This window comes from Lepisma saccharinum, chromosome 4 (assembly GCF_977018435.1).
Source record: "Lepisma saccharinum chromosome 4, izLepSacc3.1, whole genome shotgun sequence".
Lineage (NCBI taxonomy): Eukaryota > Metazoa > Arthropoda > Insecta > Zygentoma > Lepismatidae > Lepisma > Lepisma saccharinum.
Window position 1 is genome coordinate 104,790,598 of NC_139232.1, and position 24,933 is coordinate 104,815,530.

Genomic DNA, 24,933 nt, shown 5'->3' on the forward strand with positions numbered 1-24,933 from the left:
CAGGTGGCAAAATATATATGCTGTCCCCTGCACAATTTTATTACCAATTTTTTGTTGGGGGCACATTGAGACCAATCAAGATCAAATATTGGCTTCAACCACAGGCACACCACTACCCTACCTTATCAATAACAAATGCTGATAACAAAGTGAAAATCACCCGTGTAGAATTAGAGGATTTTACAGACCCCAATACATTAGAAACAGCCTATGTTGAAGATGATGGATCTCTGGAATTTAAAATACATATAGGAGACAAATTATATTTAGAAAATCCTGTAGTATCAGCTGCTGAACACCCTATAGTTGCAATATTCTTGTTTACATATTATGTCTAGACAAATTATTGTTGATGAATTACACAGACAAGCCAGACATAATTATAAGAGACTGCCAGTAGTCACAAAAAGCATAGATGATTTATGGCAGAGCGACTTGATTGAGATGGCAAGTGGACAGCTGAAAAACTTAGACAAAATCAACAAGGGCTACAAGTATCTTCTTACTGTAATAGACACATTTTCAAAATTTGCCTGGGCTGTGCCACTCAAATCCAAGACTGGAAAATGTGTTACAGAAGCTTTTAGAACAATTATCAATCAGAGTGGAAGATCACCGCGCTATTTGCAAACAGATAATGGCAAAGAATTTTATAATTCATTGTTTCAACAATTTATTAAAAGCCACTCAATACAACATTATTCGAGTTACAGTGATCTCAAGGCCTCAATTGTAGAGAGATTCAACAGAACCCTAAAAAATCTTATGTATAAACAATTTACCCTCCAAGGTAATTATAAATGGATTAATATTCTTCCAGAACTTCTACATAAATATAACAACTCGGTCCATTCCACAATCAACATGAAACCCTCTGAAGGAACTTCATCTGATGAGCAAAAATTGATCAGCACTGTTTATTATCCTAGATATCAGCCAACAACAAGAAAAGCCAAATACAGGGTGGGTGATCAAGTAAGAATCAGTAAATATAGGCACTTATTCAAAAGGGGCTTTACAAGAAACTGGAGCACTGAATTATTTACAGTGGTTCAAATTAAACCTGGGACCCTTAACACATATATAATAAAATACCACCGAGGAGAAATTCTCAAAGGCCGATTCTATGAAGAAGAGCTCAGCAAAACTAAACAGCCTGACAGATATCTCATAGAAAAAATCATCCGCAGAAAAGGCAACAAGTTACTTGTCAAATGGCTAGGTCATCCGGAAAACAGCTGGATCGATGCAAACAAAATAATAATATGATCACCTGGGATGTTATAAAAAGGCTGCCAGAACCTGAACAGCAGATTAAGAGAAATGGCAAGTTGTTACCTGATAATATTAGATGTCTTATTGTTGGGCCATCTGCTTGTGGTAAAACTACACTAATGGTTGATAATTTTTTATTGGCACCCAACTGGTTAGACTGGAAAAACAGGCACTTGTATGTCTTTTCTAAGAGCTTGGAACAATTAAAATATCAGCAGCTGATGAAGCTATATGATGGATTGGATATTGCCATTTTTGAACCAGATGTTAAGCCACTTCATGAATGTCTCGATAATTCTGTTGTTGTGTTTGATGACATTATACTGGATAATCAAAACAAGGTTAGAAATTTCTTTACACAGGGCCGACACAAAAACATTGATTGCTTCTACCTGGCACAGACTTTTTCAAAAATTCCGAAGCAACTGATCCGAGACAACAGCAATTTTTTATGTGTGTTTCATCAAGATCATACCAACCTCAAACACATACATGATGAATATGTAGGTGGGGACCTGAGCTACAATGATTTTTCTAAGTTTTGCAGCAGGTGCTGGAACCAGGACAGTTATGGGTTTGTCACAATTGATATGACAAGAAAACCCAATAGTGGCAAATACAGAAATAAAATCAACAATTTTCTAGACATTGAAACATATATAAATAAACATGAAAAGGCCAATCATTGATGATCTTAAATTAAGAGATTATCTTGTAAAAAGATTTAAGGGATGGAAATCAGAGAACCGAGGAATTTATGAAAAACACAAACAAACAGAACAGCCCATAATTGATGCTATTGGTGAATTAGGTAAAAATATCAAAACTGTTACAGAGCAAAATCAAAATTTGATCACAGAGCTTGTACCTGTAGCTGCAAGGAACATATTAGATTATCCATTCACCCCACTTTCCAGTATTCATACACCTAGTCCTATTGCTCCTAGAAGAATTGAAGCTACTCAGGATCCTATTGAATTGGGTCTTCTTGCTCAAAAATATTTAAGCACATCTAAAGACAACAAAGATGAGGTTTTTGGCTTATATGCTGACACAGAGCGTGATGGTAGCATCATACATAGAATTGGCAATTTTAGAGTAACATTTATGGGAGATGATATAATTGTATATTCAGAATCTCATCTTGGAGAAAAGGGTGTTTTTGTTAAGTATCTCGGAACACCTGGATTGTGGGAACTGATGACTAGGAAAAGGCCTGGCAGCTATACAGATCAAGATTATGAGGATTACAAAGAAATATTAATAAAATCAGATGCTCTATACCAGAACAATGATCCCACACAAAAAAGAGTCAAGTCTAGCAGTGGAGCAAAATACAATAATTTAATCAAACCCATATGGTCTCAGATCAAGACTGGCAGTGGAATCAAACAATACAACACCCTGCCTAAAGAATTTGTGTGGGTTGATGATGTCAGGAAACTTGTAGATAGGTTATTGGTGATAGCTGGGGAGGAAAATGCTGGCAACCACAATTTTTACAATGAAAAAGTTGGAATTATGGACATGATAAGCACAAAATTGTCTAATTTTATAGAGAATGACACTAAGGGGATTGGATATCTTATAAAAATTATTAATACTCTACCACCTAAATTTTGGAATATTTCTGAGGGTCGGGGCTTGGTTAATGACATTATAAACAAGCTGCCATTTGAACTACACATTCCAGGCTATCAGTATTGTGGTCCAGGCACAAAATTGGACCATAGATTAAACAGAGGTGATCCTGGTGTTAATCCCCTAGATGCTGCTTGTAGAGACCATGACATAGCATACAACACACATTCTGATCTTGACAAGAGACATGTTGCAGACAAGAAATTAGAAGAGGCTGCATTTGGTAGATTTGTAAGCAAAGATGCTTCTTTGAGTGAAAAAATAGCAGCATTGGGGACCACCATAGCTATGAGCACCAAACAAAAACTGGGGTGGGGGTTGTGAATATATATATATATATATAATAAACCTACAATGAAGGCCAAGGGTGTTATGTATCAAATACCTTATGCAGGTCTCAAATCTCTTAAAACTATTGATAGCCTTTTGACCAAAAAGCAGCGCAAGAAAAAAAGCTCTTGTATTGCCAAGGGCCATGGTATGAAATTGTTACTTAGCACCCCCCAATTAAAAAAATTACAGCAATCAAGAAACAAATCACATGTGGGGGGATTTATATTTACCATCCCTGCCATCTTAGCTGCTCTCGGGGCTGTTGGGAGCTTGGCCGGGGGATCAGCCGCCATAGCAAAAACAGTAATAGATGCCAAGAAAAATAGGGCAGAATTAGATGAGCAGAGGCGCCATAACCTGGCCATTGAGAAACAAGGCAAAGGTGTTAAGAGAGCCATGAATAAGTTTAAAAAAAACAAGAGCCGCTTACAAACCAAGATATTGAAGCTTTAATCAAGCCACTAGGCATCAAAAATTTTAGAGGTGTGTACATGTCTGATTCTTTGCCAGAACAACCACTCAACAAAGAGTGTGGCATTGTTAATTTGGATAAGTACAAAAATCAGGGCACTCACTGGATCTGTTATCTTAAATATTTAAACAATGAGGCATTTGTGTTTGATTCATTTGGAGGTGTTCCACCTGAAAATTTAATAAAATATCTAAAATCAGCTAATCTTTATTACAATAATGCCCGTGTTCAAAATTTCAAAGATGTTAATTGTGGACATTTGTGTTTATTTGTTCTTAGATATATGTCTCAAATAAATAAACCATCAATTGAAAATTTTCAAAAGGCCCTGTGGTATTTAAAACATCATGGGGGTATTTCATCTCACCAGCCAAAATTCAATATTGAAACTCAAATTGCATGATGACATAGTGTATCCCAAAACAATAGCTCTCAGAGCATTTTATGGCATGTACTTAATCCCCAATATTACACACCACAACAACAAAATTGCAGTTGGTGATGAAAAAATTGTCATTACTCCAGGGCAGTATAATCTGTCCACTCTAAATGCTCAGTTACCCAGAGGTATAGTATTAACTCAAAATTCTGTCACTCACAGAGTAGAGATTGTATCTGCCACAGAAACAGTGGATCTGGGTACTATAGGAGAGCTGTTAGGATTTGAGAACAACACAAAATTTGAACCAGCAATCAAACACACTGCTATTAATATACCTAAATTCTTAGCCATAGAGACTAAATATTCACTGTAATGTGGCAGAGGGTATGATCACCAAATCAAATGGCATAGGCACTCACAAACAAACTGGGATCATTGCAACATTCAAACCTAATTCTGAATTTATGGAGCCCATCATCTACAATCCATCCCCAACATTATATTTTACTGTGTGCCATAATAGAATAGATTATATTGAATTGATGGTCACTAATGAAAAAGAAGAATTAGTTGATTTTGCTGGAGCCACAACAACTGCAATCATAGAGATTAATATTTAAATAAAAATACATACAAGAAAAAAATGGAAAATATTGAGAGTTATGAGCTACAATCATTCCCCCCAAACAGGAGGACATTTGCAAATTTAAATCAACCCAACACAGAGATTGAGGTTGATCTTGATGTAGGGGATGGCTTTATACACCCCCACAGAGCAGATCTATACATCAAATTTGATGTTGTAAAGCTCGATGGTACAGATTATCCGGCAAATTAAAATATAAGATTGGTGGATAATTTTGTGCCGCATCTATTCTCTGAAATTGAGGTCAGAAAACATGGTGTTGTTATAAACAGAGTGGATTATCCCGGCATTACCTCCACAGCTTTGGCCACATTAAAATTATCCAAAACCGAGGCTTCTTACTACAAAATAGGTGGATTTGAGGCTGGTGATAAGATATTATCTAAGAACCACACAGTGCTGTTCCCTATGCGCCTGTTGCCAGGATTCTTCTCAGATTACAAAGATATTATGTGGAAGGGTGGTTTAAGAATCACATTTAGAAGAGCTGCCAATGATAATAATGCTTTGATGAGGTACAGTGCAATAAACTCTACAGGGGAAGCTCTGCCTAATACCCTACCTGATGAGGGCAAATGTATTATTCAGACTATGGAGCTAAGAATCCCTGTTGTTGAATATGAGGCCAGTTATGCTCTTAAATACAAAGCTGATATTCTAAAAAATCCACATGTTCTTTTTCAATTTTATACATATCAATGTGTACAGAAGCCTGCAACTGGTACATATTATGAGTTTGATGCTACAAATTCATTCTCCAGCATACAATATGACAAGCCGGATTTTGTGGTGGTATTGTTTCAGACTGGAAGACACAACAATCAGGAAAAAAATTCAAGTAAATTTGATAACTGCAACATCAAGAACATATATCTTAAAAATGGCAGAAATGAGGTCTTTCCTAGAGAAAATTATAATTTAGACATGTCCAAGGATGATTTCCTTAAATTATATGAAGCATTTACATCCTTCAAAAGAGTCACTACTGGCAATACTGACATGTATTACACACCAGATGAATTCAAAACACAGAGACCCATGTTTGTAATCAACACTTCAAAAAGGAAACAAGTTGTGGTTAATGACAGGACAAATATTAAAATTATCTGTGAATTCCATGAGGCATTACCTGATGACACCATATGTAGTGTTATTCTCATAGGTGAAAAATCATATGTTTATGATGTAAGAAATGAGAGGGTCACAGAGCAATTCTAGAGGGTCTCTGCATATTGCATTGTTTTAATATTAGATAAACAAATTGAACCTGGTATCCAATTGAACTTAAACCGGAAGTAAATATGTGTGTGGGTGTGGGTGGGTGTGGGTTTTATGAGGCTTTTGGCTTAATTTGAAGTGTATCAAAAACAATATCAAAAAAAGCATATTTTTAACAAGCTTATGGACAACAATCTGGCTGATGCAACTTTTGTAAGTGTGGGCAAATCAATCTGAGGGGGCTCATCATTTCTCAGGAAATTTTCGAGGGCATTTTTACAAAAATCTTGGATTAGACAGGGTTCCACACTTGAGCAAAAAGCTCATATGCTCATGTTGAGCTAGTTTTAAGTGTAGGCAAATCTGCCTGAGAGGGGCTCATCATTTCTCGGGTTTATCATATATACTTTCCTACTACTCTCCCCGAAGCGATTGGTGGACAGATAAAGCTATGTGGCAAAAAGTAGTTCAGCCGCCAGTTGGGCCTGCGATCAGTGTAGAACAAGGTGGCCCACAGGGAGAGACACTTATCCTAAAATATGTATCGAAATCCAAATGGTCAAGTACATACGAATACAATAAAAAACACTGTTGCATGCAAACTGATTATATTATGTACCAGTTTATATAATGATACACTTTCCACAGTAGTAAACACTCTCTCCAAGTTTATACAACAATATAAAAACGTCAACAATAGATATATGTCTTCAATGTTGGTGACATATTGTCAAGCTTTGATTGTTATGTCACATGGACCAGAATAATGTGGAAGAATTCGTAAGAAGGAAATCATAGGCTTTCGTCTTCAAATTGCTTGTTAATTTCTTCCAAAGCATCCTTAATTACACCAGCGTTCTCTTCTGTCCATTGAACCCTCACCTTGTCTCTTGACAGCTTTTCGACAATCTCTTCTTCTGCAGAACCAAATTCTCCTTTGTGATCGTCGTAAAGTTTCTTCGCCTGCAGACAAAATAAGGTTTAATTAGGAACTAGAACATATCTATTATACACAAGATAGCCCTGTTTTAGGCTGGGCGCCCCCATTAATAGAAATATCAAGGATACTTATTATGATAATATGATTTTCTCGGATTTTGGTGGGAATGAAAACGTTCCTACTGTGAGCCACTAGCCTCACAGTAATTCAAGTCCCTATCTTTACCATGATTCAGCACAGTTTTGAATACAGATACGTTCCCCCAGGAGGGGGATACCAAACTTCACGGGGAGGGAATGTCAGGGGCAGAGAATTGTAATCAACACAAATAATTCAAAATTCCCCTTACTTCTGACATGTAATTAAATTATGTTTAAATTTAGATAAGACTGCACAAGCACGTCAAACCATTCCACAGCAAATTGTTCATTGGCTAACCGTTGAAATATCTGCAAGAAGATGACATTCGCTGCGACAATTGAAATTCACATTACACCATCCCTGCACGTGCATATGATTGAGTTTCAGTGAAAAAGAACATTTATTACATATTCCTAGTTAGCAAACCGAACAATGTTAAAATGTATTCATTCTTTTGACTTTTAATTATAAGTCGTTTATGGCGAAAAAGTCACAAAAAGTACGTTCTACGTTAAATTAAAGTGGATGAAAGAAAAGGTAAGTAAACATGGTTGCCAAATTTCTAAACTACTGTCCGAATGCTCTGCCACGTTATTGATTTTTTTTTGGGAAGTGGGGGACTTATCCCCCTCCCCCCGGTCCACCTCGTGAATGCATCACTGATTCAGGAACGATTAATTTCGAAGCAACCACGAGATATTTCTTTCTTTCTGATCTAATTCAATTTTTTCTAAGTCATTTTATGCTTAGATAGGCTAATCAGAACTGAAGTGGGATCCGAGTCACTGTGCAATCTGCCTCCATCGGGGATCGAACACTACACGCATTGATTACAAGGCAACAGTGTTTCGATCGGGAAGAAATATTAAATGTAATTTTACCTCTGAGTGAAAAAAAATAATTGTAAAAACAGAATTTGAAATTTCCTCATACTAAGTTACTCAAGATTGTTCCTAAAAGTGTTGATGCATGCCAATTGCATTTAGATTTATTCTAGGATATAAGAGGGGGCATGTTCACTTCTCTAGCTAATAAAGTCCCAGTACTCATTGAACGCCCCTTTACTTCAAAGAAAGTTCAGGAAAATCCGTTTCCCTCTGACAACCATATATCAAGTCCATGTCGAGCTCAAAATATCCTTCCCTCAAACCTTTCCCAGCAATAGCGTTCGTTTAAGGCACTGTCAAGGTGCCAATTCAGTTTCTCTATAAGTTCCTTAACACGAAGTTGCAGTTGCGTTATCTTTGCTCGGTTGTGTTGTGCTTTTTTTTTACAATGTGGAGGCCTTGAGAGTATAACTTCGCAGAGAATTAATGGATGTCTAAACACTGCAAGTAAAAGTGACAAGAGCGCTTTCCAGAAAAAGATAGGTGCTGGCTCGAAACCAGAGACCGGACGGTTTCCTCTCGAGCTGTGTCAAAGATACCGAACTGGCGTTCGAATGAGGACTATAACTATTGCCGGATCTACAAGCCGCAAAACCCCACAGTGCAGGGGGTCCCGCAGACAAGTAAAGGTAGGTGTGTAAAGGTAGGTAAGTAGACGGGGGCCTTTGATAATATTTTGCGGGGAAGGGGGGGGGGCAAGATTTGTAGATCCGGCATTGACTGTAACCATAATGTTGTACACCAGAATCAACAATGGCTCCACAGACTGAATAACTGAAAGTCTAGTCTATGCTCTATGGTAGATTTTGCTGTTCAGTTAATTTTAAATGATGGATGGGAAGGAAGGATATTATTACTCCATTTGTGCATATGTCATCAACGTATTACGTCGAGACTTCCTTGCCACCAATGGGGTCTCTCCAAATGCCTAGTGGTTACGCCTTGTAATATAGGGTTTGTCAAGGCACATAGTGGTTCTGTTTCCACTTTCAACTCTAGGTCCTGTCTCGATTAGCCTATATGTGCAAAAAGGGGCTTAAATACAAACTCATACTAAAACCTTACCATCAACTTTGGCGATCATTCTGAAGGTGAAGTATACGTATAATCCTGAAATGTTATGCCACCATGCTTACAACATGCTTCTTCTTAACTATAAGGTAATCTAGAATCATTTATGGCGCTTACCGTACACCTAATGCTTTGAAAGCAAAGCAACGAAGATACCCAGATAGCAAGAAAGCTTTTGGCAACCTTGATGTGTTGCTTGCTTATACAAGTAGCTTGTCAAAGCCAGTTGAATGCGGCAAGCTTGATATCGTACAAACACCCGATTGTTTGAATTAAGGGATCGTAAATAGGCTATGAAAGCCTTTAGCCACTCGCTTGCTAAGCGAGAGGAACGTTGAACCTTGAACCAAGCAAGGGAGCTAGCCCCGTGAAATAAGAACTACCTACACTCCCGATGAACGTTAAACACTACAATTGACTGGTCTGGCAGGGGTGTGAGAGAATGATAGATAGACAAGGATAGAGGAACGTTCGTTACCTGTAGATCTCGAAGTGACGATCGACTCGCTGGTTCGTTGATGCTGATCACATCATCCCCACTCACGACCGGATCAAGAAAGTGTGGGGCGTTACCACCACACCCCCTATACGCCTTCATGGCGTGGTGCTAAGCACAGGGGAGCACTTTACCTTTTTTCCGATAGCGTACCACTACTCGCTGTAACTCCTTTTGTAACGTTCGGTAATCCGAGTTTAAGTCGGAGGCAACAACGGTTCACGCCATAACTTTCCTAGTTCAACAACTTGTAATTCCGAGACATCGACTGTGCACGCGATATATTTCAGATACCGACTGGGGGGAGAAATATTCTCTCAAGCTATTTAAACGAAATTTGAGCTTCGGCCGTTGAGAGACCGCGTCTCTCAATAACGGTGCTTTCAGCGTAATGCTGTGTTTGCAGTATCTTTCCTGCGATTCCGGAAGAATTAAATCCGCTGAAGATCGCATGTGGCATTTGCATGAAAGAAGCTCTTTCCAGCTTCTTTCATACTCGGGCCCTTTTTATGAAATGATTAGGCTATCGGACTATGGCGCCCGAGGTCCCGGATTCGTGTCATGCCTTCGGCATGATACAATATTAACATGATTCAAACTGTTTCAAGCGTGCAGCTTTCGGTGACAAGCGTGCTTGACACGTGGTAACTAGTTGGCTTGATTCAAGCCTGTTGTAAGCTTACAGCAAGGTTGTTCACTTTACATGAAAAGCTTGTCTGAAGCTTGAAGAAAGCTTACTATGCTATCTGGGTAGGGAATAGTTCAATGACAATCAACAAATTGAGAGAATGTATCATTAATCTAAAAGAAAAAGAAACAGAAAAAAATCATACCTTCTGCAGATATTCCTCTGTATTGATACGCCCAATGGAAGATGTGAACAAATCTATCCACAATGTAGGGTGGTCAGCATCCCTGGCAAAGAATAACACGCATCTGTGAGTTCATTTTGACTGCAGGCTGCGCGGCATGTCGCGGATGCCGCCATTTTCGACTCCTGACATCCTGCTTATTTTTAAGAACAAATCTTTAGCATGCATATATATATATATATATATATATATATATATATATATATATATATATATATATATATATATGCATAACGAGTACTAATCTGTCTTATAAGAATTGTTCAAAGTGGTGGCCAACTGCATTCTCGGCACTTTTTGATGACATTTTGTGACATGCAAAAGTTCCTCTTTTGTAATTCTTGCAAGTTCTGTTCGTACGTACATTGTCTTTCAGTTTATATACCGGGTGGTCCATTTATAATGATAGTATGGAATATCGCATGCAGAATGCATCCAATCGAAAAATTGCACAGAATAAAAGTTTGATACTATTGAAGGGGTAAGTCAATGCCGCAAAAATTTCGTCGCCGCCACCCACCCCTTAGAGGGGGTGGTAAATTTGAAATTTCGAATGGAACACCCCCATTCGTTTTACATATTTGGATTCCGTGTTGAAAAAGAAACATTTTTTGTTTGAAACATTTTGTAAAAAAATTGCAAACTTCGAACATTTATAAACATTTGGTAGTTTCAGATTAATTTTGTTCCCTTTATGTAATAATGGTTTTTGTTTCCGTTGAGAACATTGAATAAACGAATTTTATTAAAAAAAATGTGTGCAAAGAATTCGGCAAAAGAAAATTGTTTGTTGTATGTTGTGTGTTGTGTGTTTTTGTGTACTATATAATTTAGTTTATTAGTGGATTGTATATGAAAATGAATTTTATAATTTTTGGGGGGTGGGTGGCGGCGACGAAATTTTTGCGGCATTGACTTACCCCTTCAATAGTATCAAACTTTTATTCTGTGCAATTTTTCGATTGGATGTATTCTGCATGCGATATTCCATACTATCATTATAAGTGGACCACCCGGTATAATGTGGAGATTGTTTCTATAGACTCTACTTTTTAGGGTTCCCCACAAAGAATAGTCACTTAGTTCCGCTCTCAGTACTGTAGAAACACTGCCTGGTTAAATTTCACCCAACTCGCGGTCATATGTTTCAGTTTGATATTCCAACATGTTATTCTTTTCCTCGTCTTATCAAATGTGTCATTCAATTCAAATGTTAAAAATTAATAAAATGATATTAATCAATGAAGGTATTACTAATTGCATGTCTTAAAACAATTACAATTCGTACTTGAGAAGTATTTATTTATCTTTTTTTTTACCCAGGGCGCGTTCTTACGGTATGGCAGAAAACGCTTTTCTTACCGACTTTTCTGTCTCATTTTTTTTCAACTTTATGTTTGCGTATTCAAATAAAAATGTTCAAACTTAATAAAATTAAGTTCCTTGAAGATATTATTATTTACATCCTTCGAAACAAGTAAAATTGGGACTTAGAAGCAATTCTCTTCTGAATATTTTTTATCCAGCACGCGTCCTGCAGGGATTAACAATGGCAAGAAAACAACTTGAAACAGAAGACATACGTCAATCAAAATTTCATGAAAGGATGCCTGAAATGGGTGAATGCAATTGGCCACCACTTTGAACAACTCTTATAACACAGGTTAGTACTCGTTATGTAAGATAAATATGCGTGCTAAATATGTGTGCTTAAAAATATGTGGGACGTCACGCATCAAAAATGCCGGCATCCACGCCATGCCACGCTGTCTGCAGTCATGTGTTATCTCGGCCCAAAACCAACGATTGAACTGGAAACTAATCATATTTTAAAAGTATGTCAAAGCACGAAACTTAATAATACAAAAAGGTGTCAATATGTATCACAGTTTTATGTAATAAGCGATTAATGAGAGCCGCGTGACTTTCGCAACACGCTGTACCAATGTACCAAGCTAGTTATAGATTTCTGTGTTCGGGGCGAGAATATAATCCGTTTCCCCCGTACTTTGGTCAAATGTTACCATTATCCGTGTACGCTCTCCTATTGACTTTGCTCAGCGTTTCTTTTATTGTAGTTCTTCCGTGTTCGGTAGATTATATTGTCTTATTTCACCAGTAACACAGATTGAAATCAATTATATAAAGAACTTAAACAATGACTGGGTGTGACACCTGGATACACCTGCACTACACCTAGTGTCAAAAAGTGCAGCGAACTCGACACGGACTGTTTACACGATTTGAATGTTTGTTTGTTTTGCACCTGTGTATTTTTGTGCGTAACACTCAATTCGGTATCAATGATTTCTTTTAAAAATTGTTTTTGATCACGCACTCAAACATAATGTAACTTTTATCTTGTATAAATATTAATCTATTTTTGACACATGATAGTAATTCTTCTCGGAAAAAAGACTGAAGCCTATTTGTCACTACAGCATAAATGTTAAGCAATAAAAAATGAATGCAGTGTAAAGGAAAACGGCTATTTAAAATACCAAAGACTGGAGAAATAGGGACGCATAGTACCTCCTCCAACTTTTGGATGGGGTTACTGTATCCCCCTAAATCCTTCAATCCGAATTGTACCTATTGCAACGCTTCCAAACATTTTGATGAGCAGAAGATACTGTCGTTCAGAGAATCTCGTTTTTTGTAGCTAAACACACAAACAAAAAGGTTATCTTATCTACGTTATCTCCTTATGCAAAAGAATTCAAAGTATCGTGAATCTATTATAACTACTCAATTTTAGTAATAGCGTATCATGCCAAAGCGTGACTCGAACTCAGGACCCCTGGAGTCATAACTCGATAGTCTAATCACTTCATAAAGAGGCCCGGTCGAAAAAACTGGAAAGAGCTTCCTACAAGCACATACCGGCAATAGGCAATCTTCAGCGGATGAAAAATCCGCTGACACGAAATCGTATGAAACAAGAATAAGTACACGCAGCTTTATGCTAAAGCACCGTTTGCGACAGACACGGACTCGCCAACGGTTTTAACGATCGAAATTCAAATCCACCATAAATAGCTCGAGAGATTATTTCTCAGCCCCAGTTGTACTCAGAATTTATCGTGTGAACTGTTCCTGCCTCCACGTTATTGGCTGATTATCGATTGATATGTAAAGCATTACCGCGGGGAGTGGTGCGCTATTGATGTATCATTTCAAGGACCGTGTCGTCATATCTAGATCTACAGGTAAACGAACATTCCTTTATTCCCCTTTCTATTCTTCTTACAACCCTGCGGCCGGCCCTCGTAGCGGAGTGGTTATCTCATAGCGCTACGAAGCCAGGGGAACTGGGTTTGAATCCAGGCATGGGCATGAATGTTTGTGAGTGTCTATTCATCAATTTCATTATGTCATCAATCATCCCAATCTTCGCAAATTAGCCGAAAGTGGCACAAAAAGCGAAGTAAATAAAAGCAAATGAATTAACAATCAATCTTAAAACCCTGCCAGACCAGTCATCACCGAAGTGTTAATATCGAATGTTTAAGTGTTGTTCTTATTCCACAGGTGCGAGCCCCTTTGCTTGTGTTAGTGTTCCATCATTTATCTGGGATATCACCTTAGCCCTCTTGCAAAGCGAACGAGTCGCTTCCGGCTGTCATAGCCATAGATAAAGATCCCCTAAATCTACCTTAGGTTTTGTAAGATAGTTACTTACTAAATTTGCACTCTTTTTCTGAAAACTTGATAAGGAAGTAAAACCTGTTTAAAATGAGTGAAAAACATTTGAATGAAAGCCAGAGCTTCGTCTGTACATGTCTAGTTCGCTGCACCTTTTGACTGTAGGTGTAGTGCTGGTGTATCCAGGTGTCACGCTAGTGCAAGGAAACGACATTCAACCAAGTAGACGAATGGAGGTGTTCAAGTTCACAAGATTCAACAAATGCTTGTCTGCTGCCTTAAATGTTCATTTTATTAGTTAGCACACACCACCTGACTGTACACCACACCGCTTTAGAACGTAGTGCAAATGGTGTAGACACATGATGCCCTACTTGATACGAAATCCACGAAATAGACGAGTTGGTGTTGCCCCTTGTAACGTGTAATCAACTAGATGCGTGGGAACACAGAGAGCCATAAAGTACAGGGAACGGGAAGGGGTTTCTGTTACGAAAATGGATTTGAAAAGGTTTTTAAAACAAATATTTGCATAAAGGAGATATTTAGAAATAGAAAAGATACAGGGTGATTCACAAGTAGTAATCATGTTTCAGCAGTTGCTTCACCTGAGAGAAATATTCATCTACAAGTACCTTAATGCATCAAGAAAATCTATAATTATATTGAACTCTTACTTACAGTGATTTCCATCCGTTAAGATTGGAAATGAGATGATTCAGCAAGTTGTTCCTACCGCAAGAATTAATATTCAAATAATAAGACACCCATCTAGCTTGACGGATGGAAATTCCTTCTTTCTTGGCCAATATATGATCCAGCACTCTGCAAAAATTAAAACTAATTTTAGATAGCTTAGCTATGAAGTCATATCAGATCATTTCAATTAAATTACTTGCATTAATTACAGTAAACAACCAAATTATATGCAAAAACAAGCATCAATATGTCATCAAGTTATAGGTTTCTTCCTAAGGATTGAGGTATGTTTGCTTCGAAGATTGTAAAAGTAACTAAGTTTCTTGAACCAACAATTTAACTTTTGCCTCAAACTTATTTATTGATATTGCCTTGTTTCAATTACTTTGATTTTCTGAAGTTCACTTTATTCAGGTAATGCAAGTCAATTTTCCATTCATAATGTTCGCCTCTCGTCTAATATGAAATATTTAAGATTAAACTCCACAAGAATAAGCAAATTCATATATTACTACAATATTGCCCGAGTATTTTAACACAGAGAATGCCTTGTATTAAAAAAGGAACAAAGCTTTTGATAATCAAATGCTAAGACTCGTGTTTGGACTTGAATGAGATTAACCATAACACCGCACGCACTTTCTAGCAGTGATAGCTCACAGTTTCCACGGTTAAAAGGTCATTGCTCTGTGCTGTGTTTCCACGTTCTACGTACATCTTTACTTGATTGAATAAACATTTGTTAAAAATTGGTTTCGCAAGTATGAATTGACAATGATAATGGATTTTAAAAACAGAAACAATGAGCTTTAAAACAAGACCAATATTGTACTTGTAGGACTATCCAATACTGAAGAATAGGTGTTTGAAAGATTGATAAGAAGAAGACAAATTTTGAAAGTCTGAAAATTAAGAATTATGTCAAGATCATTTCTGCCTGCACCGTACTAGAATTCCACACCGATTGGACCACGCGTTTTTTATTTATAGAATTTCAAAAAGAGCGATCAATTGCAACACTTAAAAAAACACTTTTTTGTTCTCACGACAATTACAAATAAAAGGCATCCGAAATAAATTTGGTTATCATAGATTAACGCATAATTAAATAAGCTAAATTTTAGCCTAACTCGTTTTTATGTATGTCTACTGGTTAATTTTTAATTTTAGTCCAAACTCGAGTATCAATCATTTTTAATCCGACAGTAAGGAGGATTCTATCTTATGATGAACAAATACTTTATTCTGTTTGTTGGGATATAACTATATCATTACTTTCAATAACATTTACTCGTGCTTCTCTTGCTAAATAACCAATGGAGATCATGAATTACCTCGTAACGTTTTGATCTGTGATAACCCAAGTCCCGCTCTAGACGAAGGCATTTTCCTTGGCTTTTTCCTTAACATTTTCTTAATTCTACCGTGTAAATTGAAATCTGATATTATTTTGTTGCCATAGCATATTCCAAGACATTTTCATAGATAGAATCGGTTCTAATTTTCTTAGCATTTGGAATACCATAACCAATCAGAATGCGAGCTCTAGGTCACGAGTTTAGATGTAATGGCGGCCGAAAGATATGCCGAAGACAATGCATCACTTCACATTTTTGAAAGCCAATAACTATGCAACAGAATGGAAAAACATTTAAAACGTAACTATTTTATTTACAAATCAATGGCGTTTCTTAAATATGTACTTTTTAGCAGTACACGTACAGAAGAATAAATATTTTTTTCAATTGTAAACGCCGGCCACTGGCAGAAATATCTCAATATATAGGTGAAATTTATGGTTACTTAACGCCAAAAGAAAATATGAAGGGTTTCACTTTGTTTACACGGTTTCTTGTAAATTAAATAATCATTCCTCTTATAAAATACATCTCTTCGTCTTTACATTTATTAGTTATTAAGTGAATACCGCGTAACTCGTATGCCTTTCGTACTGAAGAGTATCCAATGTTTTCTGCACGCTTCGCATCGCATTTGCAAACGGAAATGTTACATGAAATGCTACCGTGTAAAGCACTGTCTATCATAAAAAATGCTATAAGATTTTTGAAAGCATTTATGCTAGCAAATATGCTAAAGAAAGGCTTCCGTCTAAATCGGATTTAAATTAAAATCTTCAACGAGTTATGCAGAGTTAAATCCATCACTCACCTTTGAACCTTATAATCGTCATTAACACAGGTAGCCAGCGACCGAAGGAAGCGGTCTCTGCTCTCAGAGTCGTAAGAGCTGGGCAGGTTGAGATACCTCTCGAACAGGAAGTTCCACTCTTCTCTTGATGCAAAATTTGAAATGCGGCAAAAGGTAATTCTAGAGATGCTAGGGGAAGAAAGCAGAATCCGTAATCGACATTGGAAGAAAAGTGAAACTACTATGCTATAGACGGTGCGATTAATATTTAAATGTATTGAATAATATCATGCTTATTGTTTGTGAACCACATACCACTTTAGTATATTACTTATTTTCACCCTCACTATGAACAAAGCATATCGAAAATTAAGTTGAATTAAGAAACAAGGGTGATGGCAATTGATGCTAATTATTTCATTAATGATAATTTCTACACGCAAGGGGGGCGATGGGACGAAGGCCTCTCCCTGAGGTAATAAAAAAACAAATGAAAGCAAAGGAGATCGAGAAAAACAAACGTTGTAAATGCAATCTCCCACAAAATGACGCCGAATACCATCTTCGTCTTTCAACAACTCTTAAAACGAAGTACTAAAATGGTAATTACACATATACTACCTCTACATACATTATTAATAATAGAGAAAATAAACGATTTCACCCGGGCATAATTGCAACACAAATGTTCTCTTTTGTGCCAGATTGTGCGGAATGGTGTAGTGAATAATACATTAAGTATCCACCATCCAAATGTTTGGGAAAAATTCACCATCTTCCAAAATGGCGGCAAAGATTTACCTTGAAAACTAAGAACATGTAATATATCGAAAACGGTACATTGTATGTACACAAAATGTAAAAATAACCAAACTGAAAGAGCAAAAAACTTGCTAAATTATGTTTTTGTTTGATAGAGCTGCCATAAATCTTAATTGAATTAGAAAGATTCAAATATTTTCTTTCATTTTTAGAATTAGCGTAAAAGTTGTTTTCTGACACAAAAAAACAGCAAATATGCAAGAAACTATGTAATGTACGTCCAAAAATTACTGAACAAAATTTATAGCTTATGAATTCCTCTAGAGATTGCTTTTTGTTTCGCGCTTTTTATGTCAAGGGTTGAGGAGATATGTAGTCTAATGCACAGTCATGTGTTTCCCGATATTTTACGTGTTCCATTTCTTATGATATTGCTGAGAACATAGTACATTGTTTTCTTCAGTGTTTCGTGAACTTCCGTTTGTTACGTGTTGTTTTTGATGTTTAAAAATGTATACACATAGTAACAGCGATTATGTATCTGAATTAAGCAATGGAGGGGAAAGGGCATGGACAGTTTACTTTCTTTATAGCCTACTGCAATTAGAAAGAATCGTATTGAAAATGGAATTCAGGCAGATGATTTTGGGTCACATCCACTGGTAGGCAAGGCTTAGCATTAGGAGACCATAGTGCTGGGACAAAAAAAAATGTGTATGGGTGGGAGGGGCATTGCTCCCCATGCCCCACGTCTAATTACCGCCACTATCAATACATTGAACTATTATGATACAGTTTTTAATCAGTCACTTTGCCAGAAAGTCCATTGCAGAATTTCATGCAGATACCTGGTGCTAACATGTTAAATTTCATCGTTTCCTGTACATACGGACGTGCACTTGTAGCTCAGGTAGTTCCCCCTTATGCAGCAAAAGGAGAACATATGCATCACTAGTTGAAGATGTAAACTCCACATCCCAATACTCTCGGCTTTAATAAAATTCAGAAGAATATCGATCATCCTAATGTATTGCATTAGCGTCTACTTCTGAATTGAAATGGCCAACGATTATTGTACGTATCTCAGAAATATCTTCATTTGCAACATGCACTTTGCTTCTTCAAGTAGCTTGAAGAGTGCTTCATTCATATTATATGAAATGATCCCTTGTGCCTCTGGCTAAGGCTATTCCGAATTTATTTGATCTGCTTTAGTTTATATTACGTCGTTTTTCTGCAACTTTTGATTCATCACGAAGATAAGGATGGATGAATGGATAATCACAAACATATATGGACCACACAACACAAGTCTATCTGTAGCAGGTCCTGCGGCAAATAATCGAAAAAGGTGATCATCCAGGGAAAACAGCGATTTCTTCACTTCCAGATATGCATTCAATACACATTGCACTATATTTGTGGGCGCTCAAAGAGGTAAATCACACAAATATCATCACATTTGATCAACCAATATATCTGAACGCACAGTGTATGGTAGGCAATGAGAACTCAGATAGCCCTCTGAAGCAGCCCATATTAAGGCTGGGTGGTCTTCATATCAAGATCAGTTTCCTGTCATGTGTTGCTTATCTAATGGCAGTTCAGGCCTTCAACAAATCCTTGAGATCATTTACGGAGTTAATACTGTTATACCTATGATAACCAATGATCACCGGAAGAGGCCCTCACTTCCAAGTAGTGCACCTTGGACTGCATTTTGAAGACTACCGAGGCTCTGACATCTGGACTCACAGTCAACATAATCCTCTATGGGACTCGTGTTGTCGTCCATATTCTCCCTTCATCCATCTCACCATATCATCATCAGTCTTCGTGTTCGCGTTTAGCCAAAATTGACAGAAAAACGACGTAATATGAACCAAAGCATATCAAATCAAAACGAAAAGGCCATAGCCAGAGACACACGGAGTAATTTCATAGTTTATGCAGCACTCTTTAATCTACTTGATGAAGCAAAGTGCATTGCAAATGAACATATTTCTGAGATACGTTCAATATGCGTTGGCCAACTCAATTCAGAAGTAGATGCTAATGTATAAGACGGTGTATTGAGGCTTCCGAAATATTGTGGAGAACAATAATGTTGAAGAAAGGTAGCCACACAGAAGCCATTTTGAGTGGTGCAGATGTAAAAATCGTTTACTTAATGTGACAAATGAACATTGTAAATTAGCGAGAATGATCGAGAACACGGTTAACTCGCAGGCGAACCTCCATGCAGGAGTGGTCAGTGTGAAACGTCATGAAGAGAGGGAGGCGAAGTTGGAATATATAAAATGACATTCACGTCCCATTTCATCCATAATATCTTCATTCATCGTTGCGATTAACCGAAAAGTTAGAAACGCGACTTTCTACTTTATTATTTATTTATTTTCTTTCTGGTGCGAGCTGTACGATCTACATAAATTTTATTCTACAAACACTTTCTGTTCCCTTAAAGTCGTGCATTAATATTCCCCTCTTTACGTTAGTAATATACCCCTCCTTACTTCTCCCAGGTATATCTCCATTTACTGTCCCACTTCTTGTATCTTTATTCTGTCGTCTACCACTTCTATCACCTCCCTCCCTGTTAAGTTTTTCATATATTTGTCCCTTAGGTCACGTGTAGAAGGGCAGTTCAGTAGGATACGCTCGTCAGTAGTATTGATGTACGCCAACGTCGGTCGCTATTTAATATTCGCAATTAATTTGCACGTATTTATAACTAATTTGCACGGGTTTTAATTAATTTGCACGTACTTAGAACTAATTTGCACGTACTTAGAATACTTTACATTTATGTATTTGCTTATTTATAACTTTTATGAATATATAATTATTTATTTTATGAAAAATATGTATATATAAGGTAATTAGAGGTACTAAACGCTATGCATATGATTTCAAATTCATTACTGCAAAGTATGTGATGTATAAAGCGATAATATTAATGTTTATAATATTGAAAATAAGAGTTTATGGTTTATGAACCGCTATGAACGGTGGTAATGGTACGAAAGAAGACGGTCCCGGTACTCGAACCCGCGATATGCAACGGTAATAAATGGTCAGTGTACAATGTATGTAATAATTTCATTATGTTATGAAAGACTGTGGTCTCAGACGCTAGACAGAATACGCTCTCCGAATCTCGACTCGGCGGTGAGGGTAGACAGAGAGATTGAATTAATATTCCGCACAGGTATCAAGAATGAAGCCTCTGTTAATGTAGGTCAAGGCGAAAGGGTTGTGGGCGAGACGGGTTGTTGTTGTGTCGGAAGAAATATACGACAAATCATTTGAGGAAAATAAATTGGTTAGAGATAAAAATCGCTTCTATTTTAGGTAGAAAAAGAAAATGTATCACGGGGTGATTGTGTCCCTTGAAAAAAGACAAGAGATTGTAAAATGATAATTTTAAAAGTCTCCCGATAAGCGGAAAAGTCCGTCTGTGTGTGGGATCATACGGACAGTAAAATAGTAATCGCCAAACCAGGTAGAGAATTTGGACGAAAAAAGGATTTTAAGTTAAAAGGACATAAGTCGAAGGTGATATAATTCAAGGCGGGTGGACGTAAGGAATTTATCTAATGTAAAGAGAGGATGAGGGTTTTAAATTTGGACCCGTAGAGTTAACAAGGCAGCGTGAATTTAAAGGGATTGTTATTTTCCACTGTGGAAAATAGGGGTGGCTGGAGAAGGCCTTGAACTTTCGGCCCGATTTTTTGGGCTATTTAAACTTAGGAATCCGAATTTGTCCGCACATTTTTGTTATTTTTCTACTGTGTTTGCTGGTGCGTGTGATCGACTGAGAAAGAAAAGAAGAATTATAAAGATGCATATTGTAAGTATTGCATTTTTTTATCTAAGTACAAGTGTTATACGAGAATGGAATTTGACTTAGTGTTTTATCTTAAATACAAACTACCTAGTCAAGTTCTATCTCGGTTGTGTTTTTTGTTTTAGCTGCAAAGTGTTTAGCGTGGCGAGACGAAATAAAAGTGAATTGTAGTAACAGTCGCGATTAATGTATTTGAGATTTGTGCAAGATCCCTAACAAGGATCGAACCTAGGACCGCTTGCACCAACAATATTAGCTTTTTTTACTTTTTATATAACTATAAACCTTTTATTTTTAAAAAGAAATAAAACGCACAAGTCTACTACATACAAGTTTATTGTTCTAAAACTAATCTACTACAAAATGAATACAGAGTCAAAGTAATTTTACAAAAGGTTATACATAGCGTTAATACAACGCTTTACAGTTTTATAAGTCAGGTTGTACACATGTTGTAATACATAGCGTCAACACAACGCTTTTGATTTTCTCAAGCAAGATTGTACATAGATAACAGCTTTAACACTACGCTGTTATATTTAGACACTAGGAAACCATATTCAAATGACAGTGTTAGGTTTATAGAAAGTTCTTTCTCTGGACTGTGAAGCTTGACACGCCAGAAGTTTTTCATTTTTCTCACACCAAGTTTATGTTTTGAACATGTAGGATCAGGATATTTTTCAGTATTGCCTGCTCCACACATTCACTGTAAATTAAGGAAAGGCACTTGAGAATTTTGTCCATACAATTCTGTCATTTCTTTTTAAGTCTGTTCCAAACAATGACAGAAAATAGGTTAGGGGTAACTCACGGCACATATAATGTAAAAACATAATACAATAAATCCCACACATTGATGAGTTTGGGTTTTGAACCGCCGTTTCACTGATGCACCATGAAATACAGTTCTTTTTTATAAATTTTAGTACATTTGCACTAGGAGGCTGACCAAAACTATCAAAGTACAGGGCCTCCTTATCACTGTTTATAAACAAACTTGTCCAGTGTATCCCTGGTCCAGATTCATTGTCGGTGTTAATAATCAATGCAGCAGGCAATTGCACACTTTTTGGCAATGTATTATTAGCAAAAACACCTCGAAAAATAAAAGACAGACTTTTGTCTGATTGAACAGTTTTTTCAATTTCAATGTTATTCATTTTTCACTATCCGAAAATGCACTATCCTTTGAACAGCAACTTTGCTCGGATAAGTAATACACAGAAGAAGCGTCGTTGTAAAACGAAGCTAAGGATGAATATCCACTGTCTGACGTTGAGGTGTTCTGTTTAGGTGAAGTCCTTGTGGATTCTCTTATAATATGCTATTGAAGTATGAAGCTACGGAGATAAGATGCGTATACATGTGCGTCTCTAAGAGCACATTTGATTGTTCTTAATCTGTGATAATTGCGACAGCAATTTTGTGCAGGGAAGGCTAACAGCGACGCTTTAGGGCATCTTAGGTCCGCGAGGTTAACCACAGTGCGGTGAAGTATTTTAATCAGAAACTTGCATTTGTCAGCTCCAAAAGAATAAATAACTGAGGCGTTTTCGGTGTACTGGGAAAGTACAGAAAACAATTTTGAATAGCAAAGTTCACCGATAGGCCATTCGAGAGAATGTTTATTTTGTGTTTGCCACATATTTTCGTTTTTTGCTCCAATATCTAAAGTATCCCATTCGTAAGGTGGTAGAAATATCGATGATTGCATACTATCTGAGTCTGCATCGACAATAGCTAGTTCTTTAGGAATAAAGTTGCCAGAATTGTCTCGGAATCCTTGACAATCAACGACAGCCTTCATATTGTGATCCGTACTCCCTCCAGGCTGGTACTCAACTGATTATTATTTTGTATTATCTGGGAAGATACTTCTGTGCTTATCTATTTTTAGTAAAGAGTCGAATTCTCCATAAATAATGCACGTGACCGCCGTAGGCAACGGAGCAGAGAATGACAGTTTAGCACTTACACTCCCATCGCGTAATATGTCCCAAGCAGAGTCAATTTCCATTGTGGGTGAAAGGATAAAGGGATACAAAGCAAATCCATTATCAAAATCTTCTCGGGAGAGACTATTTCCTGTATCCTGGTAATGTATTCCCGTTCCAGAGAATAAATTGTAATATGCTTGGATATTTTTGTCTGTGAAGCTTGGGCAGAGAGGTTGGTTTGGAATGGTTCTAGTTCCAATTTGGAGTTGAATTTTATTCAATCCGAAATGATGGAAATTAAAGGGGTTTTTATGTATTTGACCATTGAAAGCTGAATTTTCAACAAAACCTAATATTACACGTTTAGGAACAGTGCCTAAAATATATTATCTAGATTATAAGAAGTAATATTTTGAGGGATAGTTATTGATTTTATTTCCACGCGTGTAATTGGGTATTTAGCTGTAGTAGTTTCAAGAGCGTTTGCATGAGCAAGACCTATATCAGGAGATACAGTAACTCTTTTTACATAAAGAGAAATGTCCTGTATTTCTACACGATACGAAGTATTTTCGGCGGCCATCAATGAAAATGCATCGTTTGATCTATGTAATTTAATTCTCATGGACACATTGCTCAAGAGAAGACGAGGTTGGCACATAAAATCAGAATACAGTCGACCATACATGTCGAATGACCGACTTTGCGCAGCAAGACTCATTCGTTTTTCAATTCCTTTATTTTCAGTTAGATTTTCTAATTTTCCAGGCGTATTGCGATACCAAAGAGAAGCAGTGAGATGAGATGAGATGAGACGAGACGAAATCAATTTGTCATTTAACGAAACGTCGACCTGACTGAATGCAGTATGTAGAAAATTGTTTCCGGGGGCAACCAGATTATCGGCAGCTAAGACTGTACCATCTGGTTTAGTTATTTTACATTTTAGGTACAGATAAATGTGTGCTGGATCAATGTATTCTCCACTGTCTCCAGTAATGGCAAACTCGACTGGACTGTTACTAGTTAAAGATGAAATGGGACGATACTCCACTAAACAAGAATTTTCAATGCTAGTTTGAGTTAATGGCAGAGAAAACAAATCCAATTCTGTATTTGTGCATTCCGATGAGTTACAGTTTACTAACGACATGGTAGTTAATTAGCGAATATATCTCTGTGTACTCTTCGCCTCTTTTTGCGTGACTGGCAGGTAATAAATGGTGGTTCGAATTTTATAGTTTTAGCCTTTCGTTTCTGTCTCCCTTTACCTGAAAGAATCTGAGAAATTTTTCTCTCCCCCTTTTCACGAAGAGCTTGTCCCGCCTGATTTACACGATCTCTGAAAGATTGTTTGAGTGGCCTGTTTTGTAGAACATCCCCAACAAACTCCATTCCCGAATGTAAAGCTTGCTGGCCAATTGCTCTAGCTCCCTGTTTTAATAAAGGGGCCGCAAAACGAAACAATTTTTTAAATATTGAACCGAGGGCTCCGTGGCCTTTCTGATACGGAGG

General features: G+C 37.1%; 1 protein-coding gene across 1 annotated transcript in view; it reads right to left on the bottom strand.

Annotated features, from left to right (window-relative positions):
* Positions 1-6,587: 6,587 nt before the first annotated feature.
* The window catches only part of LOC145986697 (aminopeptidase N-like), a 63,465-nt gene continuing 45,119 nt past the window's right edge, over positions 6,588-24,933 (bottom strand). The window contains exons 8-11 of the mRNA XM_083121012.1: positions 16,888-17,055; positions 14,701-14,844; positions 10,336-10,417; positions 6,588-6,930 (exon numbers count right to left, since the gene is read on the bottom strand). Coding sequence (XP_082977138.1) covers positions 6,760-6,930; positions 10,336-10,417; positions 14,701-14,844; positions 16,888-17,055 — 565 coding nt within the window. The 3' untranslated portion in view covers positions 6,588-6,759. The remainder of the gene's footprint in view (positions 6,931-10,335; positions 10,418-14,700; positions 14,845-16,887; positions 17,056-24,933) is intronic.